The 27,520-nt window shown below is 39.2% G+C and overlaps 1 protein-coding gene across 6 annotated transcripts in view; it reads right to left on the bottom strand.

Moving 5' to 3' along the window:
* eys (eyes shut homolog) overlaps positions 1 to 27,520 on the bottom strand; it is a 307,886-nt gene that overhangs the window by 157,507 nt on the left and 122,859 nt on the right. For 5 of the 6 annotated variants that reach the window (XM_049472628.1, XM_049472623.1, XM_049472626.1 and 2 more), the window contains 4 exons: positions 22,990 to 23,111; positions 19,201 to 19,460; positions 3,386 to 3,482; positions 204 to 311 (listed from right to left, as the gene is read on the bottom strand). In XM_049472628.1, the coding sequence (XP_049328585.1) occupies positions 204 to 311; positions 3,386 to 3,482; positions 19,201 to 19,460; positions 22,990 to 23,111 (587 nt within the window). The remainder of the gene's footprint in view (positions 1 to 203; positions 312 to 3,385; positions 3,483 to 19,200; positions 19,461 to 22,989; positions 23,112 to 27,520) is intronic. The other variant, XM_049472625.1, reaches the window with a different exon arrangement.

Raw genomic sequence — 27,520 nt, 5'->3', positions numbered from 1 at the left:
ACGTTCAGCCGGAGCGCCGGCGAGAATAACACCCCCCGGCTCCGGGCGGGGCTTCCTTCAGACCCCGGCTCCTCTCAGTCCTCCCACTGCAGCGCTCGCTAAAACTAATAGCTAGGAGATAGCTATCCTCACCGCGGTGTCATCCTCAATTTACACCCCCCGGCTCAGGTGAGTTCAGGCGGCGGGAACACGGTGGTGCTTACCTGTTCACGAGGTCCTGGCACACGCCGCGGTTCAGACAGGGGTTGGAGCGACACTCGTTGATGTCTTCCTCACAGTGCTGCCCTGAAAAACCCGGCTTGCAGTAGCAGCTTAATGAAAAATAAATAAAATAAAAAACAAGATTCGACAGGAATTATATTAGTTTGAGTAAAATGAACATTGTTGTTTTATTGTATAAACTACAGACAATATTTCTACCACATTTAAATAAAAATATTATAGTCATTTAGAGCATTTATTTGCAGAAAATCATAAATGGATGGAAGAGCTTTTAGACCTCAAATAATACAAAGAAAACAAGTTCAAATTCATTAAGTTTTAAGAGTTCAGAAATCAATATTTGGTGGAATAACCCTGGTTTTTAAATCACAGTTTTTTATGCATCTTGGCATCATGTTCTTTTCCTCCACCAGTCTTACACACTGCTTTTGGATAACTTTATGCTGCTTTACTCCTGGTGCAAAAATTCAAGCAGTTCAGTTTGGTGGTTTGATGGCTTGTGATCATCCATCTTCCTCTTGATTATATTCCAGAGGTTTTCAATTTAGTAAAATCAAAGAAAATCATAATTTTTAAATGGTCTCTTACTTTTTTTTCAGAGCTGTATTTACACTAGTGGTGTCAATTGATTATAAAAAAATAAATTAGATTAATCATGGCAATATTCTGTGATTAACTGCGATTAATCGCACTTGTTCTTCTTCTTAAGACGCTAAAAGTTTCGATAATAGATATTTAAATGCAAATAAAAGTAATGTAAAATGTAATTATATTTATATTAGTGGTGTTAATTCAAATACTAGTATATACTTGTATTGTTTGAGGGGAGATAAAGATAAAACCGTAACGTAGGGCGCTGGAATAAAGAATGCATGATAAATTGGATAGAGGAAACTTTTGGTTGTAAGAATTTCTGAATTAATTTGCTTAGTATAAAAGAGCATTAATTCTTAAAAAAAAAAAAAAACTTTAAATTTTTAAAAACTATTTTAAAGTCAAAGGAGAAATGTTCTCATTATTTACAATTAACTAGTACACTAGGGCTAGGTGCATCAGCATTAGCTTTAGCGGCTAATCACTTGTAAATGCTGCCTGACAGCACTACACTGAGGAATTTGCTGAGTGTTTCAGTAAGCTAGCTCATTTTAACACGGTAAACGCGTAGAATACAATCTAATATACTCACCTCTGAACGGTGAAAGAGCTAGCGCTTAGCACGGTTAGCGGCTAATGCTAATGCTACTCCAGTCTTAGTGCTGGAGAACTAAACTGAAACTCCTGTATAACTCTGTACTTCAGCAGAGTGGCTTTACTGCTCCTTAATACCTGACTGGTAGAATTCATACATAAGGAGCACCGGATTATAAGAAGCACTGGCATTTTTGTGAAAATTAAAGGACTTTAAGTGCGTTTTATAGTGAGAAAATACTGTATTTGGAAGTCATGTACAGTGTGTACTGGTTTCCCTGCATTAACTCCGGCAGTATTTCTTGCATGTATTGAGTCAGAAGGACAGTTTAGCAGACGCGGGTCGATACTGAACCTGCAGCTCTTATTAAAGATCTCAGGTGAAGTCTTCTCCACAGTCAATGAACAGAGGAGGATCTTCTCCACACGCTAATTATCTTCACCCACAACACCTGAGCGTCTGCAGATCAATAGCAGAGAGTCTCGGAGGAGAACATGCACTCAGATCTCTTTTACTGCCTGGTGACGCTGCAGCCTTTACATCCACGCTTTCAACTCACCGCCATATCAGACCCCGCCCACCTCCAGGGAGCCATGCTGCTGATTGGGCATGCTTAGATTTTTTTTTTATTATCCTAATACTTCTATATAAAGTGAGCGTGGACCATACATTTTAAAAATGTGTTTAATTATAAATACATTATTATTACATTAAAGTAAAACAAAACCTATGAAAAATGCCAAAAACAGTTATTTACATTTGACTTTTACTAGAATACAATACTACAGCATGTTTTCCAGTGCAACAGAAGTATCTTTTGCTATTCCTTTCCTGGGGCAGTCCTGATAAGTGCCAGTTCCATCATTATAATGTTTTTCATGGCCTTTGCAGTGACTGCACTTGAGAATACTTTTTTGAAAGTTTGTGAAATTCTTCTTTTTGGATTGACTGACTTTTTAAAAAAATGTTTTTTCTTACTTAGTTGGGTAGCTTTAGTTGTTGCTTCTCATAATCTGGATTAGAACATTATTCAAATATTTACTATTCACTGTATACCTGTAACTCTACCTCTTCACTACTTTACTTTAACTGATGCTCTCAAACACTTTATTAAGAGACAAGAAATTAAAGTAATTAACTCTTGATGAGTTCAGCACAGCTGTTAACTGAAAGCCTGAATTCCAGGTGACTCAACCTCATAAAACTGACTTAGAAGATCCAGCAGAGATCAAGAGGAAGATGGATGATCACAAGCCATCAAACCAAACTGAACTGCTTGAATTTTTGCACCAGGAGTAAAGCAGCATAAAGTTATCCAAAAGCAGTGTGTAAGACTGGTGGAGGAGAACATGATGCCAAGATGCATAAAAAAAACTGATTAAAAACCACCAGGGTTATTCCACCAAATATTGATTTCTGAACTCTTAAAACATTTCATTTCTCATTTTCTGCAAATTAATGCTCTAAATGAGAATATTTTTATTTGGAATTTGGGAGAAATGTTGTCTGTAGTTTATAGAATAAAACAACAATGTTCATTTTACTCAAACATAAACCTATAAATAGCACTGAACTGAAGTTCTCTCTTTATTTTTTCCATATATATAAATATATGATGTAAAGATTGGATGGAGCTGCATAGTTTGGAGATCATTAGTGATTGAATTTCAAGAACTTTGAATGTATCCTCAAATGCAGTCGCCACCAAAACCATCAAAAAAACATGATCAAAAACACTATAATGATGGAACTGGCACTCATCAGGACTGCCCCAGGAAAGTAAGAGTTTATCAGAGTTACCAGTTACCAGCTCCCCAGATAAGAGAATCTAAATGCTTCTTCACAGAGCTTTTTTTGGTTTGTTTAACACTTTTAAGTTACTACATGATTCATTTTGTGTTTCTTCACAGTCATACAAGTTAAATAAGTCAGATAAAACTAAGAGAGAGAGAAATGATTGCATCCAGTTCTTACTAGTAAGTGTTGACCCCGTCCACGCAGTGGCCCTGGTTCTGGCATGGACTGGAGCCGCACTCATTGGTGTCGATTTCACAGCGGGATCCCTGGAACCCTGTGAGATAGATGAGATGGTCACGGATCAGCGAGTCCGGTTACAGCCTGAAAGAGGAAGGATCAATGCTAACAAAGGCCCGCGGCGAATGCTCTCTTAATGGAAACGCTCCACCATCCACCACACCGCCGCTCGTCCCGCCGGGACCGCCAACTCACACTATCTCATCAGAGCGCCGAGGGCACTGCGATAACACCTCAGCGCCAACGATGGACTGAGCCAACATGAGGTCAGCGCTGGAGAGAGTATTAAATACCAGTGCATCTCAAAAAATTACAATATCATTCAAAAGTTACTTTATTTCAGTAATTCAGTTGTTGAAAGTGTGAAACTAATATATTATATAGATGTATTAAACACAGAGTGATCTATTTAAGCGTTTATTTAATTTAATGTTGATGGCTTACAGCCAATAAAAAAAAAAAAAGTCAAAATCATTATTTGAGAAAATTGTAATATTATGTAAGACCAGTCTGTACTTTTGCCAGCAGTAAGTCCTGCTGGAAAATGAAATCCACATCTCCATAAAAGTTGTCCAACACCAGCAGATGACATGTCTCTCCAAACCATCAACTGACCATCAGTAAATTTTGGAAATCTTAGTTAGCCTCACTGATTCAGCTCTGAAAACTTAAATTAGCTGTTAACCATAATGATTGATCAGCCATGTTGGACTTCATAATAAACGCCCCAGAGCAAGATAGTGTAAAAGAAAATATATACTTACTATATACTATATAAGGAAAACTTCTATATCAGTCAAAGATCATTTGCAATCCCAACAAAAGAGCTGCAAGGATGGCCGGCTGACCAAAGTTACTCCAAAAGGGCATGGACAACTCATCCAGGAGGTCCCAAAAGAATGTGAAAGACTCATTGCCAGTTATTAGTAAAGCTTGATTGCAGTTGTTGACGCCAAGATTGGCACAATTATGTTGGTTTGAATAGATTTTTTCCTTTAAAAAAAAAATAATTCATTTAAAAACTCTTTAATTCTAATTCTGTAAGGGGCAAATACTTTTTCACAGCACTGTATTGGAATAGACACACAGTAACTCAGGCAGAGTGTTGAGGGGGCTGTAAGAAATGGACTGGTAATCAGCCAGTTAGTGGAGTCATCTCCCAGTAGCAGCTCTGGATAGAACATCTGGGGACCATAACCGTAGAGTTTATGGCCAGTAAGCCCCCCTCTCCCAGTGCTCTAACCGGGAATGGAGCTACTGGGAGCGTTTACAACCCCAGCTATACTGCACACACACTCACACCAGCATCTGATCTCCACCCATCCCAACCATCAGCCCACCACCCAAAAACAGGACCACCAAACACTGCAGGAGAACAATTACACCAACAAACAGCCTCCTACTGTCCTTCTCCCAGTGCCATCTTCACTTCTGCTTAACCAACCGAGGACATCACCACTATCTGTTTACTCATCCTCTACACACACACACACACACACACACACAGAGAAACAATAGAGAGCTGGAAAAACAGATAAATGGATTAATGGATAGACAGACAAATGGATGGTTGGGTGTAAGGATGGATAAATAGAATGAGAATGGATGGACGGAAAAATGTGTAAGATGGACGAATGGACAGATGTGAAAGATGAATGGATGAATAAACTAACATGTAATAGGGATGATTGGACAAATGGATAGACAAATATGTAAGGTGGATGGATTGATAGACAAATGTGTAAGACTGACGGATAGACAGATGAATGGATAGATGGATGGATGAATGGATGTATAGACAAATATGTAATATGGATTAATGGACAGATGGATAAACAAATATGGAAGATGGATGATGGATAGATGTGTAAGATGGATAGATGTGTAAGATGGATGAATGGATGGATAAATGGATAGACAAATGTGTATAATGGACGGATGGATAAATGTGTATAATGGATGGATGGATGGATGGATGGATGGACAAATGTGTAGAATGGATGGATGGAAAAATTTGCAGGAAGGAAGGATGGATGTGTAAAATGGATGGATGGATAGACAAATTGAGCAGATGGATGGATGGACAAATGTGTAAAATGGAAGGTTGGACAAATGTGGAGGATGGATGGATGGATGGAAGGACAAATGTTTAAGATGGATGGATGGGTAGAGAAATGTGTACGATGGATAGATGGAGGGATGGACAAATATATAGGATAGAAAAATGGATGTGTAAAATGGATGGATGAATAACAGATAAATAAATGAATGGATATTTGACTGACATGGAAATGTATATGGCTGAATCAATATATGCATGGATGGATGTACAGATGGATGGGTAGACAGATGGACAGATGTATAGAGATAGACAGATACAGATCTATGTATGGATAGATAATATAGTATTTACTGTGAGCTGCAGTATATATTACATTAGCAAATTAGCAATAAATATCCCAATCTCTGCTCTGCAAAACTCTCCCAACATCATCATCTAATAAGAGTAATCACAGTGTGTTTATGATACACTGCGTATTTATTCATATTTAATGTAAAATACAGAGACATCTCTCCCTCAGAGAATTTATCAATCATCTACAGAGACGCTGGAGCTCAGTCTGAACATCACTGACCTCAGCTCAGAGTCTTCACCCACAATCTTCCACATAAACACTGATTACACAACCAGACTCAGCTTTAACTCACAAAAACAACCACGACAACTTCCTCTTTCTACCGTCACAACTCTTCCAAACAGTTTCAGAGTTTCAGTGTTTTTCTTTATATTATAATATACTGAATTAAAGATTAATGCTAAACTCTAAACTAATCTAAACCATGAAGAAAAACATATGAACTTGTGTATTAAACAAAAAAGTGTTAAACAAACCAGAATATGTTATATTTTACATTCTTAAAAACACTGGCTGGATTTTCTCAGTCAGTTTTATGAGGTAGAGTCTCCTGTAATTCAGATTTTCAGTTAACAGCAGTGCTGAACTCATCAAGAGTTAATTACTTGAATTTCTTGTCTCTTAATGTTAGTTTGAGAGCATCAGTTGTAAAGTTGATTATCAGTGAAGATGTAGAGTTGGTACTTCTTAAGTGCAGTTGACGCAAAGACCATCAAAAACATTATAATGATGAAACTGGCACTCATTAGTAGAGGATAAACTATTTTTAAGAGCCTTGATTTCAGAAGAAACAGTGTATAAAGAGATGTCCCAATGTTAAATCAATTTTCACAGCGGTAGACACAGTGCCCTCCACGAAATTCACTCACATTTACTGAAATTAATTAAACCCCAATTTGTGTTTTCACATTCTGCGTCTTTAACTCGGTGATAAAGGTGCCAGAATCAATCGGCTAATCACTGCGAACGCCGGAGCGCACCGGGTCGGGTTTGATCGCTCGCCGGGAGGCTTATTCTTTACGGTTCTGTGCCGAAAGGGTCGTTACCCAGGCCCATATATTTATCAAGGTGAACCGCAGTCCTTCCTATTATTAACAATCTTTAAAAATAACCAAGATTTATGCGCACAGTCCTTAAGCAACACAATGCTGGTAATTAGCCTTGGCCCATAATCATTAATCTGACTGACAGGACAGAAATGGAGGCACAAAGCTAAGCTTTTTATGATGGCTGGCAAATCTGGACTAAATAAAGTGCACTGTGGGACGCAGTGGAGGCAGTCTGAACGCAATCTATGATAATAATAATAATAAAAATAAAAAACTAATCCAGCAAAAACTGGACAAAAATCTGACATCAGAAAAGATGTTAGACTCTATTGTCAGTTTAAATAGAAATGAAAATTCACTTTACACCAAATATATAAATGTACGGGTGGATCTATGGGTGGCTGGCTGTATGAATGGATGGATGGATCTATGGGTGGTTGGATGTATGGATGGATAGATCGATGGACCTGTAGGTGGTTGGATGTATGAATGGGTGGATTTATGGATGGTTGGACATATAAATGTATGGGTGGATCTATGGGTGGTTGGCTGTATGAATGGATGGATGGATATACAGATGGATAGATGGATCTATGTGTGTGAATGAATGGACAGATGGATGGATCTATAGGTGGTTGAATGTATAAATAGACTGACAGGTGGATGGATGGATATATGGGTGGCTGGGTATATGAAGGGATGGATGCACAAATTGATAGATAGATGGATGGATCTACGGGTTGTTAAATGTATGAATGGATTGGCAGAGGTGTACGGATCTATAGGTGGTTGGATGGATGGATGCACAAATTTATAGATGGATGGATCTATGGGTTGTTGCATTAATGAATAGAGGAATGGAAAGATAGGTGAATGGAAGCTTGGGTGGTTGGTTGTATAGATGGATGGACATATAGATGAGAGATAGAAAATGGATGGACAGACAGAAAGACAGATGTATAGATGTTTGGATAGATGGAACAATGAACAGATGGCCAGGCAGATGGATGGAAGGACAGGTAGAAGAATGGATGAATGGATGATGGAAGAATGTGTAATAAAAAGAGGATAGACGGTTGGAGACAGTAGAGAAACAAGATGAATTGATGGCGGATAGAAGGATGAATTGTTGGTATGAAGAATGAATGTAATCAATCTTCTAGAAGTAAAGTTAAATTAAATATCTGTATATAAGAGCAGCACAGTACAGAGTGCCGGAGAAAGCCTGAGTAATCCTGAGGTTCAGGTGATGTTTAACTCGTCTCAGACTCGACCTTTAAACACACGCATTAACAGCGTTGTGGAACAGCGCAGTCGGCTCCAATTACAAATCACCAAACCCCTGAAAAGAGGAAGCAGGAAGCGTGGTTTTCCTCCAGCTGTTACACTCTTCTTTACAGAGATGTAATTTGTTGGCGTACACACACTGCATTGTCACAGCTCCTCTGAGCGCTGGAGGACCGGGTGGGCAAGAGATTACAGCGCTTTCTTCATTTCACAATTAAATCTGAATGAGTTTAGTAGGAAATAAACTCTACACACTCACACAGCGCACTGTTATACTGCAGAAAATAAAAAACAAGTCTGTTTACAGCAATAAAACAACACTCACTACATTATTCACACTGTACACCTTACAACAAACCAGAAAAATAGTACTGAAGATATGCAGCGTGTCTGACTGTCCATCTACACTGTGTTTCCTATAATACATATATATATATATCTATACTGTAGCTTTAATCTACATAGCAGACAACAGATATACAGCAGATAACCACCCATTCAGGCCTTTGTATCAGACAGACAGATGGACAGATGAAGAGATATATAAATAAATGTACAGAAGAAAGGAGGGAAGGAAGAGCAAGAAATCAGATGGACAGGGGGAAGGGCAGACAAAGAGACTAATAGATAAATGGACATACAGATGGACAGAAAAATGGACAGATAGACAGAATGCTGGATGGACAGAAGGATAGACTGAAGGGTGGTACAAGGGCTGGCAAGTGGACAGACAGACAGACAGACACATAGACAGACGACTGGATGGATGGGATGGACAGCGGGAAAGGGAAATGAACAGAAACAGAGACAGACAGACAGAAAGACAGAGAGAGATATGACTGGATGGAGAGGATGGACAGTGGGAAAGGGAAATTAACAGATACAGACAGACAGACAGACAGACAGACAGACAGAGAGAGAGATAGATGGACAACTGTATAGATGGGATGGACAAGGGCAGATGAACAGAAACAGACAGAAACAGACAAAGAGACAGACAGATTGACAACTGGATGGATGGGATGGATAGTGGAAAGGTAGAGAGACAGACAGATGCTTGGATGAATAGACAACTGGACATTTGGACAGACGGAAGGCAGTTGAAAGTTCAGACGGTCTGAAAGGCAGATGGACGGATACAGATAATTCAGTATAACAGGGTGGTCTGTGGTGATCCCATAATGCTCATTTCCTATTGATGGATGGTTCTGAATGCAGTTTCTGCACACATTCAGCTTACTACTGATAACTCTGACCTGCTGAAATCACCCCGTCACGCCAAGATTAGAACAAAAGATCAGAAAAAAGAAGAGTTCTGCAAACCCCATACACAACTCCCCCACCCCGAGACCCCCGCCACACACTCAGCACTGCTGTACAATATTGCAGCCCAGATACAATCAGCAGCCGCAGATAAGCAGCGCTGCTGAGGGAGGCCGTTTCACCAGCACTGTGAATGGGACACAGTCTCAATCTCAGGCAGGGGGGGTTCGGGACGCGGTGCAAAGCAAAGGAGCGAAAATAACAAACAAAAAGAATCAGAAAAACACGAAGGAGGGAAAAAAGAGATAGAGAATGCGTCCGTTTTCCATCAGCGTCCGGAACGCCTCGGAGGATTTCCACCATAAGCTACGTTATGGCAGCAAATTGTTTTTCCCGAGACGGAGAGACGGAGAGGGAGGGGATTCCGAGCGATCCTTCGCCACTTTGGAAAATCTCATTCCCTCATTTCCAAAGACGTATCTGATGTTTCTGGCAGTAAATAGCTCTCGACGCTGTTCAGAGTGGCAGGTACTACATGGCCAGGCTATGACTAAATTAACCTAACGAGACAAAGTGAGACAGGACCAGCAAATTTGCATACAGACTCTCCGGGGCATAAAACAGCTTCATCATCATCATCATCATGTTACTCCAGTCTGATTCAGCAGACCGGTTGTTTAGTGCCAGTGTGAACACCTGTGGAAGGCGAGGGATTACATTTTTATTTTATTACAGTCAGTGTGTTTTTATCTGGTCAAGCCTGAGTTGAATACCCGTAATCTCTGATCTGCCTTAACTCAACCAATCAACAGCTTCCACCTGTCTCTAAAACACCTGTAATCACACCTGTTTTCCTTCCTTCAGAAACATCCGATTCACATTTCCTCGAATTTCTTTATCTATACAACTGCCACCAGGTTGGTCCCATCTAGTTGTCTAACCTAAAACCAAACCCAACCCAACCTAAATCAGACCAGACCAAACTGCATAAAACAAACCCAAACCAAACTACACTTAACCTATACAACCCAAACCAAACTTAAATCAGAGAAAACCAAACTACATCAAACAAACCCAACCCCAGCCAAACCTAAATCATAAAGGACCAAACTAAAATAAACAAACCCAAAGTAACCTACACCAAACCTAAATCATACCACACCAAACTGCATCAAACTCACCCAACCAAACCTAAACCAAACCTAAATCATACCACACTAAACTGCATCAAACTCACCCAACCAAACCTAAATCAGAGCGAACCAAACTACATCAAACAACCTCACCCAACCAAAATTAAACCAAACCTAAATCATACCACACCAAACTGCATCAAACTCACCCAACCAAACCTAAACCAAACCTAAATCATACCACACTAAACTGCATCAAACTCACCCAACCAAACCTAAACCAAACCTAAATCATACCACACCAAACTGCATCAAACTCACCCAACCAAACCTAAATCATACCACACAAAACTGCATCAAACTCACCCAACCAAACCAAAATCAGAGTGAACCAAACTACATCAAACAACCTCACCCAACCAAAATTAAACCAAACCTAAATCATACCACACCAAACTACATCAAACTCACCCAACCAAACCTAAACCAAACCTATATCAGAGCAAACCAAACTACATCAAACAAACCCAACCAAACCTAAATGAAACCAGACCAAACAAAAACAAACAAGCCCGAACCAAACTAAACACAAAAGCTAAATCATACCACACCAAACTACATCAAACAAACTACACCAGACCTACCCAACCCAACCAAAACTACCCTAACTACACCAAATCTACACAACCCAAACCATACCCAACCAAACTACATCAAACAAACCCAAACCTAACTACAGCAAACCTACCCAGCCCAACCCATACCAAACCAAACTATATCAAACAAACCCAAACCCAACTACACCAAATCTACACAACCCACACCATACCAAACCTGTCCAAACCTACCCAACCCAACCCAACCAAAAGGCAAACCAAACCAACTAACCCAAACAGAATGCATTATTCAACAAGATAATGCAAAACCACAAGCTGCACACATTGCAAAGCAACAGCATGGCAGGTACAGAACTGGCCTTCCATACAAAGAAGATGTTTATTTCATCATTTTCAAATAAGATCTCGTAACGACACGCTGAATATTTATTTTATATTGAATATTTATGGGCAGCAATACACTTCCGCACTCGAGTGAAAGGAACATCCACCCGTAAAACAGCATGTCGTCAAAGTAGCGAGTGTCAGTAAACGTCAGAGAGATGTTCGTAAAGAAGAGTGGCGGCAGGCAGAAGACGAGAGAAGCGAGAGCTGGGGCCGGCGTGTCCGTCTTCATCATCATCATCAGCTGTGCTGCATCATAGCCATGATTGCTCAGCTCGCTGTCTCCGCCTCTCAACCTCTAAACCAACCCCTACCCTCCAGCAGCCCTGCCCTCCACCCCTGGTTATTCAGGGCACTGTGACTGACGTAAGCTTACGGTTGACTCCTGGCTGCCCTCAGGTGGGTGCCGCTATTGCAGTGTTAGCTTCGTCTTCGTTCTGCGACATTTACAGGCATCACAGTCATCGGGCCGGCGACGAAGGCTGAGCTCGCTAAAAGAGGGCAGGAGGTGGCCTCGTGGCCGAGCTCCAACGTTACGATAAATGTTGCATGAACTCTACGTCTACATGGGACCAGACGTGCTGCCAACTGTCATCTTCTATCTCTCAGACTCTTTAGCCTTGTACGCTCTCAGCTCAGCCCGGCCATCTTCCTCAAGTGGTTACACAGCTGTTTAAATTCATATTATTGTGTTTATCCACTTTTAAAACAACACAAGGCGATCTTCAATGACTCTTTAAGGGCTCTTCAGTAAAGGAAGTGGTTTTATATATACACTTACACAACAGAATCTGTATAAAACAAAAAGCAACAGTTAACACATTTCCAAGACCTGGAATTTATTCACAACAGGACAAAGAACTCATAAGCTGCTTCCTAACCAGATCAGACCAAGACTGATCTGGATCAAAAACTGATTTGGATCAGAGAAAACCAATTATAGCTATGGTGGTTCCACGTAGGAGGTCAGAACGCTTTAGACGAAACATGTAGGAGCTATATAATATAAAGAGAGACCACACCAAACTAGACCAGTCCTAAACCTGTCCAGACCTACTTAATCAAACCAAATCTAACTACACCAAACCAAAGCAACCTAAACCTAAACCTGACTGAACTACAACATACCAACCCAATCTCAAAAAAACCAAACCTGTTCAAACCAATCAAAGTCAAACCAGACGTGACCAGACCTGTCAATACCAACCCAAATCAGACTAGATCAATCTACCACATCTAACTACCTAACCCAGACCAACCTAAATCAGATCAGACCAAACTACCACAAACCAAACCAATTCAAACTAGCCCAAAGCAAACCAAACACCATCAAACCAAGACTAGACCAGATCCAAACCTTTCTAGACCAAACCAAACTGAACTACACCAAACCTACTCCCAACAAGCCCAACCCAAAATAGACCAAACCTAACCTAACTACACCAAACCTACACAATCCAACCATAACTACAACAAATCTACACAATCCAACCCAAACCAACCCAATCCATACTAGCCCAAACCAAACCAAACTACAACATACCAACCCAATCTGAACCAAACCAAACCTGTCTTAACCAATCAAAGTTAAACCAAACCTGACCAGATCAACCAAAATCAGACTAGATCTACCAAATCTAACTACTTAACCCAGACCAACCTAAATCAGATCAGACCAAACTACCACAACCCAAACCAATTCAAACTAGCCCAAAGCAAACGCCACCAAACCACGACTAGACCAGACCCAAACTTTTCTAGACCAAACCAAACTGAACTACACCAAACTTACCCAACACAACCCAAACCACACCAAACCGAACCTAACTACACCAAACCTACACAATCCAACCATAACTACAACCAACCAATCCAATCCAAACTAGCCCAAACTAAACCAACCCATGCATCGTACCTACATCAGGTTGGTGGACACTTGCACCACTTGCAATGGGCATTGTGTCTAACTACGCCAAACATACCCATCCCAACACAGATCAAACCTGTCCAAACCAACCTAAATCAGAGTAGATGAAAGTTATTGTAAATGATGTTATTGTCGCTGGTCTATTTGGATTAAATGATTGTGCAGTGTACAGCCGTATTTCTGGTTTTTTTTAGTGTTTTTAAGCTCAATATATAAAAAAAGTGGGGTTTAAATCAGGCTCAGGCTCATAATGACCGTTGATGGGTCGAGCTCGGGCTCGGGCCAGGTCAGGATCTAAGCTCTACACCAAACGCACCCAAAACATCCATCCAAAAGCAAACCAAACCAAACCAACTAAACCCAACTTCCAGATGTCTTGTGGAGTCCATGCCTCTTACCTACATCATGATCATCATGTACTGTATTTTCCTTCATGTGTAAGTCTCCAGAGTCTCACGCTTTTGGAGATAAGTTTATGAGCTGTAATTTAATAAGGGGTTGTGTTGCATGATGTGATGTGATGTTTTTTTGCCTACAAAGCAAGTCATAAGTCAGGTCTGTGGGAGACGCTGGTTGGAGATCAAACCGCAGGTTGTGTAATAGCGGTGCTGTTTGCCAGGTGACCCCTGTACTGCAGATTTGAAGAGCGTATCTTCAGACGATGCAGTATATATATATATATATATATATATATATATATATATATATATATATATATATATATATATATATATATATATGATGGGTGAGAGAGGGAGGAAAAGAAAGAGATAGAGAGAGAGAGAGAGAGAGAGGGATGAACCCACGCACAGTTCTGGAGCAGTAATGTATGCAGCAGTAGAAGCTAATTTCCTATTCCTCTCCCCAAGAAAAAGGCTTGCATGGCTGCCAAAGTGCTCTATTTTTATCCTGCCCAACATTCGTTTCATTTCCCTGCTTACACGCCCACCAGTTACGCCTCAGTATAAATATAATATACAGAGAAACTCGTGCAACCGACGCTGCCTTAGACCTTAGCTGCTCCACAGACCACCTTCCTTCACCCTTAGACGAGGAACACTCCACATCGCTGAGCTTCGACTGCAACGAGTCGCTTTCGTAACGAGCAGAAGTTAATCCGGGGGGCGATTTTAAATCGGGATCGATAGAAATGTGGCAGCGGCGTTCCTAGCAGCGCTCCCATCACACGTTCCCAAGATGACCTATTTATTTGTTCTCTCGGTTGCACTTGTAAAGGCGTGTGGGTGTAAATGTGTGGATAATTGAAATAATAAATTTGCTATATGATAACGTGTGGGAGGGTGATTTCAAAGGGCTGAATGAATCAGTCCCTGGGATAATACTTCAGCCAGAACTACTGACAAATATACTCAGTGTACAGTGTGTCTGGAATATATAAGACAAGAGAAAGATTCTGAGAGACGAGAACATCTTAAGAACATCAGGAAGGTCTTGTAATCAGATTTCAGGTTTCCGTGGCTTGTCTCTGTACTGTACTACTTGGCAACTAATTCTACTCTTTTGCTTATTAGTAGTTCTTCTACATCTTCTGGTGAAGCATCTGTACTTCTGTTCATGAAGTCTTCTGATAACAGTACATGGTGATACACTTCACTTACAGTTGTTTTGGAGTCTTAAAAAAAAAACAAAAAAAAAAAACAATGTTTTTGTCATCAACTGCTGTCGTCTACTTGTGTTCGATATCTGTGCAGTACACCAGTGACGACTTTCTTCTTCAGGACATTCTAGGCCAATATTTGTGCTCTAATGGCTCAGAATATATATATATTTTTTTTATCTTCTCTCAGCTTCAAAACTGCATGTTTTTCAAATATGCAGAACCCATAGGAAGCTCTCATTTTTTATGTTGGTTAATGGTACCAAATTAGTGATTTCTTTGCATCACTTTGACTATGTGATTAAAAACCAGGATTATTCCACCAAATATTGATTATTTCTGAACTATTAAAACTTTATGAATATGAACTTGTTTTCCTTGCATTATTTGAGGTCTGAAAGCTCTGCATCTTTTTTTTTTGTTATTTCAGCCATTTCACAGTTTATAGAATAAAGAAGTTTACAAAATAAAACAACAATGTTAATTTTACTCAAACGTATTTCTTTTTTTACAAATGTTATTTCCAATTTTATATAAAAAAAGCTCATTAGTTACTTAATTCACAAAAAAAAACAAAATAATTATTTATTAATAAAATATTTTTTGTTTTGTTCTTTCAACTTGGAAGCCTCAAATTGTCACTAACGGCAATTTGACCAGAAAAAGTCATTGTCTCGTTTGTCAGTAAAATTTTCTGATTGAGGCTAAATTTAAAGTATAAAATTAGTTATAGAATTTAAATAATCCTTTTTATTTTTTATAGTTAGGGTTTTATAATTGAGTTGTCATAGTTTTTCCCCAATTTTATGTAAATTCATTAAAAATTATATATTTTTTCCATTTTTATTTGATTATCAGATTTTCACCCCAATCTGCTGATTATAATTCAACCTACTTTTGTTAGAAGATACAAAACGGAAATTTAGAGAATTGAGTAAAGATTTTTTTGCTTCGTTTTTCTTCCTGAAATTCAGATTTCAAGGGGCAGAAATGACAAATTAGAAAATTTAAACATATATTAAAACCTATTTCTCCTTTACTACCCTAAATAGAAACAAATGATAATTTCTAAAAACTAAACGTAAACAGTCAATTTTAACAGAAAAACACATTACAATTACCCAAAACAATGTGTGTAATATTAACATGCCATATATCATCATGCATAACATTTTTTTGTTTTTATAATTTAACATTTACATGTTCTTTTCTGAGCTTTGCTGAATTGTAAATGTTTTAAGAACATTTTTAAAAGGTTCAGTTTGATCCGCAACAAACCTTTTAAAGATTTTTTCCCTCAAACATCTTCTACAAACACATCTTCTATGTTCTTTGTAGCAGCTTCATTTCACCTGAAAGGCTACGTATCGATCCAGTGCTGCAGATGCTGAGAGTCATGCTAAGGTCACTGCAGTAACCACACCAAAATCAAACGCACTAAAAAAACTGGACCTTTCTTCTCCACGCTCTCCAGAAGCTCTCCATCTCAAAACTTCCATCAGAACCGGCCGGAAACGACCGGCAGCATCAGCAGCGGGGAGTTACCAATCTGCCTCTCGCACGATAAGATCTAATCTCAGCTCAGGGGCCGCAGCGGAAAAAATACATAACCACCGCAAGCAAGCCAAGTGTGCACACGCGTGTATAAAAACACACTCCACGGACAGCAGAGGAGCCACTCTGCGGCACCACGTTAACCCCGTTCGGCAAATACATCTGCCCCTGTGCTGGTAAGCACCTGTAGCCAAAGCAAAAGTTAGCTGGAAGCCTGAGCTATAGTGTATTTTTATATTTTTACCTTATAATATACTATAATAACATAGTCTTAAGTATAAGTTCAAGATCATGTTCACACACATACCATAATACTGCAAGTTTAAGTTCATTTTCACATTCATCTCATGACCAGGCAAGGTCAAACATGTTTTCCAGCTTATCCCATGAGAGGGCAAGTTGACTTCAGTTTTCACACTTATTTCAAAATATTCCACAATTAACAAAAGTTTAAGCTCATTTAAGTTCATTGTGTATGCTCATACCACGATACTGGAAGTTTTAGGTTATTTTCACAATCAATCAATGATATAGAAGTTTAAGCTCACTGTCGCAATTAATCCAAGATAAAGCATGTTTAAGCTAAGTTTTAAGAGTTCAGAAATCAATATTTGGTGGAATAACCCTGGTGGTTTTTAATCACAGTTTTTTAATCACGCATCTTGGCATCATGTTCTCCTCCACCAGTCTTACACACTGCTTTTGGATAACTTTATGCTGCTTTACTCCTGGTGCAAAAATTCAACAAGCAGTTCAGTTTGGTGGTTTGATGGTTTGTGATCATCCATCTTTCTCTTGATTATATTCCAGAGGTTTTTAATTTGGTAAAATCAAAGAAACTCATTATTTTTAAGTCTCTTATTTTTTACAGAGCTGTATGTATTTGATTTAATTGTCTGTAATGCTAATCACATAATATAATATTTTTTAAATACTGAGAATCAATCAATAAACCTTACTTTATTTGAATCCCCATGAATGAAAACTCTAAACAGTTCTGCTCTATAAACAGAACTGCATCAGCTAAATAAAGCTTTGGCTGGTATTTGCAGAGCGGGACGTGATTTTCTGCAGGTTTTAGTGTTTTCTCTGTTCTAACGGCACCTGACTCGGTTCATGATGGGGTTGGTAATTATCTGATGAGCTGAAGCAGGTGTGTTCACTAAAATACACACAACACCGGGACTACAGGACGGGAGAAGTGCTGGAAAGAGCAGGAAAAATAGAAGAGCTTTTCGCTAAATAGAGATTAGATCACCAACCACTCACTCGCTCAGGTTTACAAAACCGGTTAGTGTTTACAGTCTTTATATATGAAATGTTTCTTTAATTTTACCAAATTGAAAACCTCTGGAATATAATCAAGAGGAAGATGGATGATCACAAACCATCAAACCACCAAACTGAACTGCTCACCAGGAGTAAAGCAGCATAAAGTTATCCAAAAGCAGTGTGTAAGACTGGTGGAGGAGAACATGATGCCAAGATGCATAAAAAAAGCTGTGATTAACAACCAGGGTTATTCCACCAAATATTGATTTCTGAACTCATTTTCTGTAAATAAATGCTCTAAATGAGAATATTTTTATTAGGAATTTGGGAGAAATGTTGTCTGTAGTTTATAGAATAAAACAACAATGTTCATTTTACTCAAACATAAACCTATAAATAGCAAAATCAGGAAAACTGATTCAGAAACTAAAAGGGTTTTTTAACTTTTTTCATTTAAGGTTTTATTTTAGGCTCATTTAACTCCAGTAGAAAACACTGGAGTTAATACTGTATATTTGGCAGTGGTAAATCAATCTTTGTGGGTTGATTGAGCGGCACTGAATCGTGAGAGGAGTTATAAAGTTAATTTTTGTTTTGTGAATCTCTTTGGGAAACATTAACAGATCTGGCTTGTTCTTTTATCACATTCTGCGTTATTCGCTAGTTTGTTATTCGCTAAGATTTTTCGATTTTGGGAAACGCACCCTGGATTGTTTCACACTTTTTTAATAGTTTAAATCATTTAAATAATTATACATGTGTTCCTGTATAGCTGTAATACAGTCTTCAATATTAAATTTACAATGTAAAATGAGTGTACAAATCTTTTGTTGGTACTGGACGCAATCGTTTGGGTCTCAAACCAATAGAAACTCAGGTCTGCCTTTATACGGATCCAATCAATCGGAGTAATTGCGCAAATATTGGCCATAGCCAGTACAACAGTTTGGAATGTCCTGAAGAAGAAAGTCGTCACTCTTGTAGTAGGTAACAAATATTAAACAGGTAGACCATGGAAAACCGCAGCAGTTGATGACTGAAACTTTAGGAAAATCCCTAAAACAACCATAAAGAGTGCTGTATTTTAGTGGAAAAGAGATGCTTCATCAGAAGCGCACTATAACATCAGTTTTTATCACAGCAGAAACCGCAGAACACAATCACACCTAGCAGGAATATTGAACACCCCCCCCCTCCCCCCGCTGCTGCGCAGCCGCTCGATATCCCGACTCACCTGCGGGGCAAGCGCATTCGGCGCTGCCGTCCGGCCGGGGGCTGCAGGTGGAGTTGTGCAGGCAGGGGTCACTGTAGAGGTCGCAGGGGTCGTAGGAGGTCCTGCAGAGTGGGCCGGTGAAGAAAGGGGGGCAGGTGCAGGAGAACTCCCCCGGGACGTCCGACTCCACACACTGCGCTCCGTTATAGCAGGGCGAGGAGGCGCACTCCTGCTCGTCATCACCGCAGTCGGGACCGGCCCAGCCCCGAGCGCACTCGCACCTGCACAACACCAAAAATAAAATCAATATCCTGTTACTTTCCATATGATTCAATTTCACATTCACATCACTGCTAAAACCCGACATATCAACACATAACTAAAATAAAATCCTCTGCTATTATTCTTATTACATCTGAATAACGAGAGTTCATAAACCTCAATCAGAAAATCCAGCAGAACCAAATTACAGCTGGAACAGAGACCAAACCCCGAACCCTGCTGTGATGGGATTCAGTAAGGGTTAGGGAAGGTAGGGAACACTTTATGGGTCATGCAGGTAACCTCCTTCTTCTATTATCAGACAATAAGATATTTACAATTTAACAATCAATCATACGTACTGACAAGGAACAAAAACAAATAAACACAAACTCAACAAACCAAAAGAAAAACAAAAAAAACCCCAATATCAATAAATCAACAAAGTAATACAGATCTTTAATTCAGTAGATTATCAGAAGCACTAATAAGCTTACCAACCAGCCTAACCTGTTTATTGCCGCATTGGTTTAGTGTTGAGTTGGTTTACTGCTGCATTCGTTTATTGCTGTGTTGGTCTATTGGTACATTGGTTTATTGGTGCGTTGGTTTAGTGGTGAGTTGGTTTATCAGTGCGTTGGTGTAATGGTGCGTTGGTTTATCGGTGTGTTGGTTTATAGGTGTGTTGGTTTGTCGGTGCGTTGGTTTAAATGGTGCATTAGTTTACCGGTGAGTTGGTTTAACGCTGTGTTGGTTTAGCAGTGCGTTGATTTAACAGTGCGTTGGTTTATTGGTGCATTAGTTTACCGGTGAGTTGGTTTAACGGTGCGTTGGTTCATCGGAGCGTTGGTTTGTCGGTGTGTTGGTTTAACAGTGTGTGTTTTTTAACAGTGCGTTGGTTTATTGGTGTGTTGGTTTATCGGACCGTTGGTTTGTCGGTGCGCCGGTGTGTTGACTGTGTATTATTGCCCAGGAAAATATGAGGTGAAAAATAAAAAGAGGAAATGTAAAGAACTACAATAGAGATAATCCTATTCTCACCTCCAGCTCTAGTAAACTGAAGTGCAGCTTGTGTTTGGGTTTATTTGTATTTTTGGAGACTTTTAGAAAAGCAGTTTAGAAAGCGCGGAGTTTAATGAAAGCTCCTGTATGAGAGGAGGCTGGATGAACAGTTGAGGGGATTAACAGGTTAATTGCAGTGTTGGTCTGAGGAGAATTCACTCTGCAGACAGCTGGAAGTAGGACAGTGGGAGGTGAAAGCACTGAGCTGGGATTATATATTTACAGAAAGCATGTGAGTGTGTGTGAGTGTTTGAGAGAGTGTAAGAGAGTGTATTGCTACCTAGATAAGGACCAAATGTCCTCAGAAGCACGGTGGTGTGTGATCATTTGCTGGTGTGTGAGGACACTGTGGTGGTCCTCATAGCTTTGAAGCCATTTTTACAAAAATTGGTAGTTTAATTAAAAAAACAAAAACATAAATGACCACTGAGGTTAAAGTTTAGGGTTAGATGTAGTATAAACTAATACTGTTGTCATTATTATGTGAATAGAATGTCCTCAAAATAACATTTAAAACATTTTGGTGGTGCTCAATTTTTGTAACTTCTTTAAAAATACTTTTAATAGGCGTAGTATGAATTACAGTACCAGTCAAAAGTTTGTACACTTTAAATTCAGTGTTTTTTCAAGGATTCAAGGAGACTTTATTATTTATTGCCATTCTTATCACATGCGGTACATGAGGTGGAACGAAATTGTGATCTCGAGGTCCAGCTTAAATCCAAGAGCAATTGTTAAATAGATAAATATAGATAAATAAAATAAAAAAATCAAACAATAAAACACAATTAAATATAGAATAGGACAAAACAGATATCAAGATAAATATACAAAAATAATAATGAATTTAAAGACTAAGAATAAGGTGTTTGTGTTGAATAAATTCGCTATGGAACTCTATTATATACTGTGAATGGAAGGTCCTCACAAGAATAGCAAAACTAAAGTGTGTGTGAAACCAGTGTTAGTTTGTGTGAGTGCGAGCGCGAGAGGGAGAGGAAGGGAAAAGGCGCGAGAGGATGAGCACTGGAGGAATGTGGGCTCCACTTGGTGGCAGTGAGCTCACAGCCCTGGCACCAGCCCTTCATCTTCTCCCATCCCCCACCGCTCTCTCTTTCCCGCTCTCGCGCCCTCCGAGAGAGGGAGTGTGTATATATTTGTGTGTGTGTGTGTGTGTGTGTGTGTGTGAGTGTGTGAGCGCGACAGCAGTTTTTTCCACCCTGTACTGAGTCACAGATCCGAACCCGTCTCCCCGCTGAGTGTCACTGATTGATTCATTTGTTTTACCTGCCATCTGCCATTCATTATCTCGGCCATTTGCGAATGCTAATCTCAGAGCGGGGGCTTCTCCGGCTCCGGCGCAGCGAGAAACGCTGCGAATGCTGCCAAATCCCCCCGCTCCGGATACACAATTTCTGGGTCGATAACGATAACAGACAATTAACACCTTACTTCAGCCAGAACCCGAACTAACAACCCGCCGGTTATCTGCTGGATGTGTTTACAACACTTACAAACGGCCAAATTACCTTTTATTACATTTAATACAATATACAGCACTGTAAATATATAAGAGACCACTTAAAAGTTTCTTTGATTTTACCAAATTGAAAACCTCTGTTATATAATCAAGAGGAAGATGGATGATCACAAGCCATCAAACCACCAAACTGAACTGCTTGAATTTTTGCACCAGGAGTAAAGCAGCATAAAGTTATCCAAAAGCAGTGTGTAAGACTGGTGGAGGAGAACATGATGCTAAGATGCATGAAAACTTAAAAATTAAAAAATTAAAAACCAGGGTTATTGCACCAAATATTGATTTCTGAACTCTTAAAACTTTATGAATATGAACTTGTTTTCTTTGCATTATTTGAGGTCTGAAAGTTCTGCATCTTTTTTGTTATTTCAGTCATTTCTCATTTTCTGTAAATAAATGCTCTAAATGAGAATATTTTTATTTGGAATTTGGGAGAAATGTTGTCTGTAGTTTATAGAATAAAACAACAATGCTATTTTTACTCAAACATAAACCTATAAATAGCAAAATCAGAGAAACTCATTGGTCTCATTTTTTTTTCAGAGCTGCATAATATTCATTACAACAGTTTATAATCATGTCGTAATCATTTAGAAATGGTTTCTGAGGCTGGTAACTCTGATTAACTTATTCTATGTAACAGAAGAAAATCTTACGCTTCTGTTGTTCTACATAGCCTCTCCTGGGAAGGTACTGATGAGTGCCAGTTCCATCATTACAACGTTTTTGAAGATCTTTGCAGTGACTGCACTTGAGGACACTTTCAAAGTTCTTGAAATTCGACTTTTTGTGCAGGTGTGATGGATCACAGTATAAACCAATAGGGAGTCGGAATGGTAGATGTTTATATTTCTCTACATCCAATCACAATCAGATTCACTCTATCTGGATGGAGAGATTTATCTGGATAGGGGTTTTATTGGATGATGAAAATGAGCTGGATCTACCTGTAGGCGTTGGGCAGGTCGGTGCAGGTGGCGTTATTTTTGCAGGGGTTTGATTTGCACTCGTCCGTTTGACGCTCACAGAAGTTCCCCTCCCAACCCGGACCACACAGACACTGGTAACTCTATGAAGCAAACAGGAGGACAAGACATTAATAAACAAATATACTTCTTTTTATTTGAGCTAAACTGCTAAAAATGTGCAGTTTGTTCATAGCAGTTTATTATCTGGCTAATATATCAGAATAAACACTGTCTCGGCTGCTGCTCCGTGCTGTTTACACACACTAAGAGCGCAGTATGTGCTGCGTTCACTGCTCACATCTGCGCTGCGTGTCCCACTAAAAACACTGTGTTTAATTAAAAGCGTTCTGTGTTAAATCAGCTTCACACTGCTATAAATACAAATATACAAGCTGTAACACAGAATCTTCTCACTATACAGCTCTGACCAATCAGAAGAGACTCTGATGTGCCTGCATGGTTTATTATTGCGCATTTTGGTGCGTTTAGGTTTTTATGCCTGTGTGAAAACAAACCAAACAAAGGGAGAAACACTCCGCATAAACAAACTTATCAACAGATCCGGATCATAGAAAGTAGACACTACAACTACAGGTGTTAAAACGCTCTTTTTTACTCAGCTAATTAAGTTCTAAATCAGAAATTCTTACAACCAAGCTGAGATGTTCATAATAAAGTAAAAAAAAAAAAAGTTTCCTGTATCCAATTTATCATGCATTCTTTTATCTTGATCTCCCCTCAAACATATATAAATATACTAGTATTCTTATTATAACACCACTAATATAAATATAAATCCATTATACATTTTTTACATTCATTCTATTATAAGCATTTCAGTATCCACTATTAAAAACTTAAGAAGAGCATCTTAAGAAGGAAAAGTGTGATTAATCACAGTTAATCACAGAATACTGTTGTGATTTATCGGATAAAATAATTATTATGCTATTATCTCATTATTATATCAGTGGAAAAAAATGATTGGTCCTAAATGGGAAAAATATTGTGAAGCTCTGGAAAAATCTAATTTTTGTTTTAAAGTAAATACAGTAAATAAATATAGGAAGGGTTTCCGAGAGTTCCAGCAGTTTAAATTGCTGCCACTATGATTGGAAGATCGCTGGTTCGAATCCTGGTCATGCAGATCGCCATCAGCTGCCGGAGCCCTGAGAGAGCACAATTGGCCTTGCTCTCTCTGGGTGGGTACAGTAGCAGTAGATGGCACTCGCTCTTTCCCCTCATCACTCCTAGGGTGATGTGGATCAGCACAAGGCTGCGTCTGTGAGCTGCTGTATCAGAACCGAGTCGCTGCGCTTTCCTCCGAGCATTAGCGCTGTGATGCTACTAGCTCATAGATGCTAACAGTTCAAAAAGAGGCGGAGACTGACTTCACATGTATCGGAGGAGGCATGTGCTAGTCTTTACTAGTGATATACAGGGGATATACAGCTGAGTAGCAGCTGAATGGCTGTTGCTTTAAGGTCTCAGTGTACTTTACTGCATTCTGAACTGTGTGTGTTGAAGTGGTTTGATATTTCTTCAGAAAAATGTAACTTCAATATATTATTTTGCTCTGAACTCTACACTCAGCTGCTGAACATCCTCGTGTACATAAAGCATAAAGTTCAAACAACCTGCTCTCATCCACGTAAAGGTTAAACTCCCTGTCGCTTCCAAGGCTTTTGTTATCCCATCCATTCATTTATTCATTCATTCATTCATTTATTCATTTCATCTCGTCGCCGGAAAATCAAAGAGAAGCCAATTTACAGAGACGGTAGAGTTTGACATGTTGTCACCTTTTGGCTTAACCAATTAATACAATTTAATAGTATAAAATCCACATCTTCCATCTTTTCCATGCATATTTTAGCAATCGTGGCTAACGGCACCTGACAGAGCTACACTTAGGAAACCTGAGTGGGTTTGTCTCACTTAGCTTATTTTAAAACTTTTGTAAAACATCGTAGACTACAGTCCAATACACTCAATTATATAGCGGCTCATGCTAATGCTGCTCCAGCCGTGCAAGCCAGGGTAAGCAGCAGGGTACAGTCTGATATACTCACCTCTGAGTGGCCAAACAGCTAGTGCTTAATGCGATTAGTGATCAATGCTAATGATGCTCCAGCTGTGCTAGCCAGAGTTAGCACTAGGGTACAGGCCAATAATACTCGCCTCTGGAAGGCCCAAAGAGCTAGCGCTTAGCTTGGTTAGCAGCTAATGCTAATAGTGCTGGAGATTTTAACCGAAACTCTGTATAACCTGTATAACTCTGTACTTCATCAGAATGGCTTTATACTTTATCCTTAATACCTGACTGGTAGAATTCATACATAAGGAGCGCCGGATTATAGGAAATTTTATGTCGATTTTTGGGACAATTAAAGGATTTTAAGTGCGCCTTATAGTGAGAAAAATATGGTAAATTATATTTAGGTTGTAAGGTAAAAAAAAAAGTGAAAAATTCAAAAGATATGTATAACTGTATGCAGTCTAGAATCTATCTGCACTGCGAATAAAAGCATGTTCTGTAGGAGAGTGCAGAGTAGGGAGCAAAATAATTCATTAAATTAACATTTTCGTGAAAAAATGCCAAAAACGCTTCAACCCACTAACAGCCAGGAAAAGAAAAGAGAAAAGAAAACAGTTCAGAATGCATTTAAAAGAGCTACAGTCTCTCAGCGTTTCACTGCAAGTGCAACCATTGCTATGCAAATATACTCCTTCAGCCTCCCACCAGCCAGCATCAAATATTCAGGCATATGTTTAAAGCCATGCAAACCAATAATTTCAGCATAAATTACTAAAGCGACCTGCGCCAGGCAAATCGTCCAAATTACACAGTGCACTGAAATAAACAGGAGCCGGAGTGGATCAAATACATTCTGCCACCCCTGATGAGCTGATGCACCCTTTTAATGCTCACAACACTGAAGAAAAAAGAGGAAAAATACAGCCTGTAGGTTTTTGTTAGCATTTGTTTGAAATAAAGAAGGACGAACAAAAGCTACAGGATATGAATTAAACACCATATTGTAATTGTAATCTACATGTAGGACCCGGCGAATAGAAACTGTCCTTTAATGAAGTGAAAAACACACGTATTGTTATCCAGGGTGATTCACTATGTGCTAATCCTTATTCAGTGTGGTCTCAATTACCACATAATTTGGGGTCCGTTACGCAGAAACCACTTATAATAATTTCAATATTAGTTATTACAATGGCCATTTAAAAACACACAATGCGTGCATCAAATGCAGAAGTGCTGCTGGAGTTCTTAGACATTGTTTAAACAACCTGTTTAAAGCATGTGTCTGCAGAGTGAAACACTACAGAACTCCAAAATTCATGCAGCTTCAGATTAACTCAAGAACAGGAGAGATTTTCAGTAACAGGACTGAGTTTCAGTAACAGGATTGAGTTTCAGGAATGGGAGTTAGTGCCAGTAACAGGACTGAGTTTCAGTAACAGGACTGAGTTTCAGTAACGGGAGTGAGTGCCAGTAACAGGACTGAGTTTCAGTAACAGGACTGAGTTTCAGTAATGGGAGTGAGTGCCAGTAACAGGACTGAGTTTCAGTAATGGGAGTGAGTGCCAGTAACAGGACTGAGTTTCAGTAACAGGACTGAGTTTCAGGAATGGGAGTGAGTGCCAGTAACAGGACTGAGTTTCAGTAACGGGACTAAGTTTCAGTAATGGGAGTGAGTGCCAGTAACAGGACTGAGTTTCAGTAACAGGATTGAGTTTCAGTAACAGGACTGAGTTTCAGTAACAGAATTGAGTTACAGTAACAGGACTGAGTTTCAGTAACAGGACTGAGTTTCAGTAACAGAATTGAGTTTCAGTAACAGGACTGAGTTCCAGTAACAGGATTGAGTTTCAGTAACAGGACTGAGTTTCAGTAACAGAATTGAGTTACAGTAACAGGACTGAGTTACAGTACTGGGAGTGACCGTCAGTAACAGGACTGAGTTTCAGTAACAGGTACTCAGTCCTGTACTAATAATATACACTTTTTAGATGTTGAAAAGCAAGTAGAATTTTTCGTTTCACTTCACAGTGATGTGCTACTTTGTGTTGGTCTATCACTTACAGTGGCTTGCAAAAGTATTCATACCCCTTGAACTTTTCCACATTTTGTCATTTTACAACCACTAACTTAGATGTATTTTATTGACATTTAAAGTGATAAAAACAAAGGACTGCATAAGTGTGAAGTGGAACAAAAATGATACATAGATTTTAAAAATGTTAGCCAATAAAAATCTGAAAAGTGTGACATGCAAAAGCATTCAGACCCCTATATCAATACTTAGCCTGGCTGCTTCTCTGAACTCAATATCTTTCAGATTTTTTTAATTAAAATTTTGAAACCCGTGTATTTTTTTTGTTCCACTTCACAAGTTCGCAATAAAATCTAAATAAAATACATTTAAGTTTGTGGTTGTAAAGTGACAAAATGTGGAAAAGTTAAGGTTCAAGGGCAAGCCACTGTAAAATC

This window comes from Astyanax mexicanus, chromosome 25, assembly GCF_023375975.1.
Source record: "Astyanax mexicanus isolate ESR-SI-001 chromosome 25, AstMex3_surface, whole genome shotgun sequence".
In the NCBI taxonomy this organism is placed as follows: domain Eukaryota; kingdom Metazoa; phylum Chordata; class Actinopteri; order Characiformes; family Acestrorhamphidae; genus Astyanax; species Astyanax mexicanus.
The sequence above is the reverse complement of the archived record's forward strand: the minus strand, read 5'-3'. Positions and strand labels throughout refer to the sequence as shown.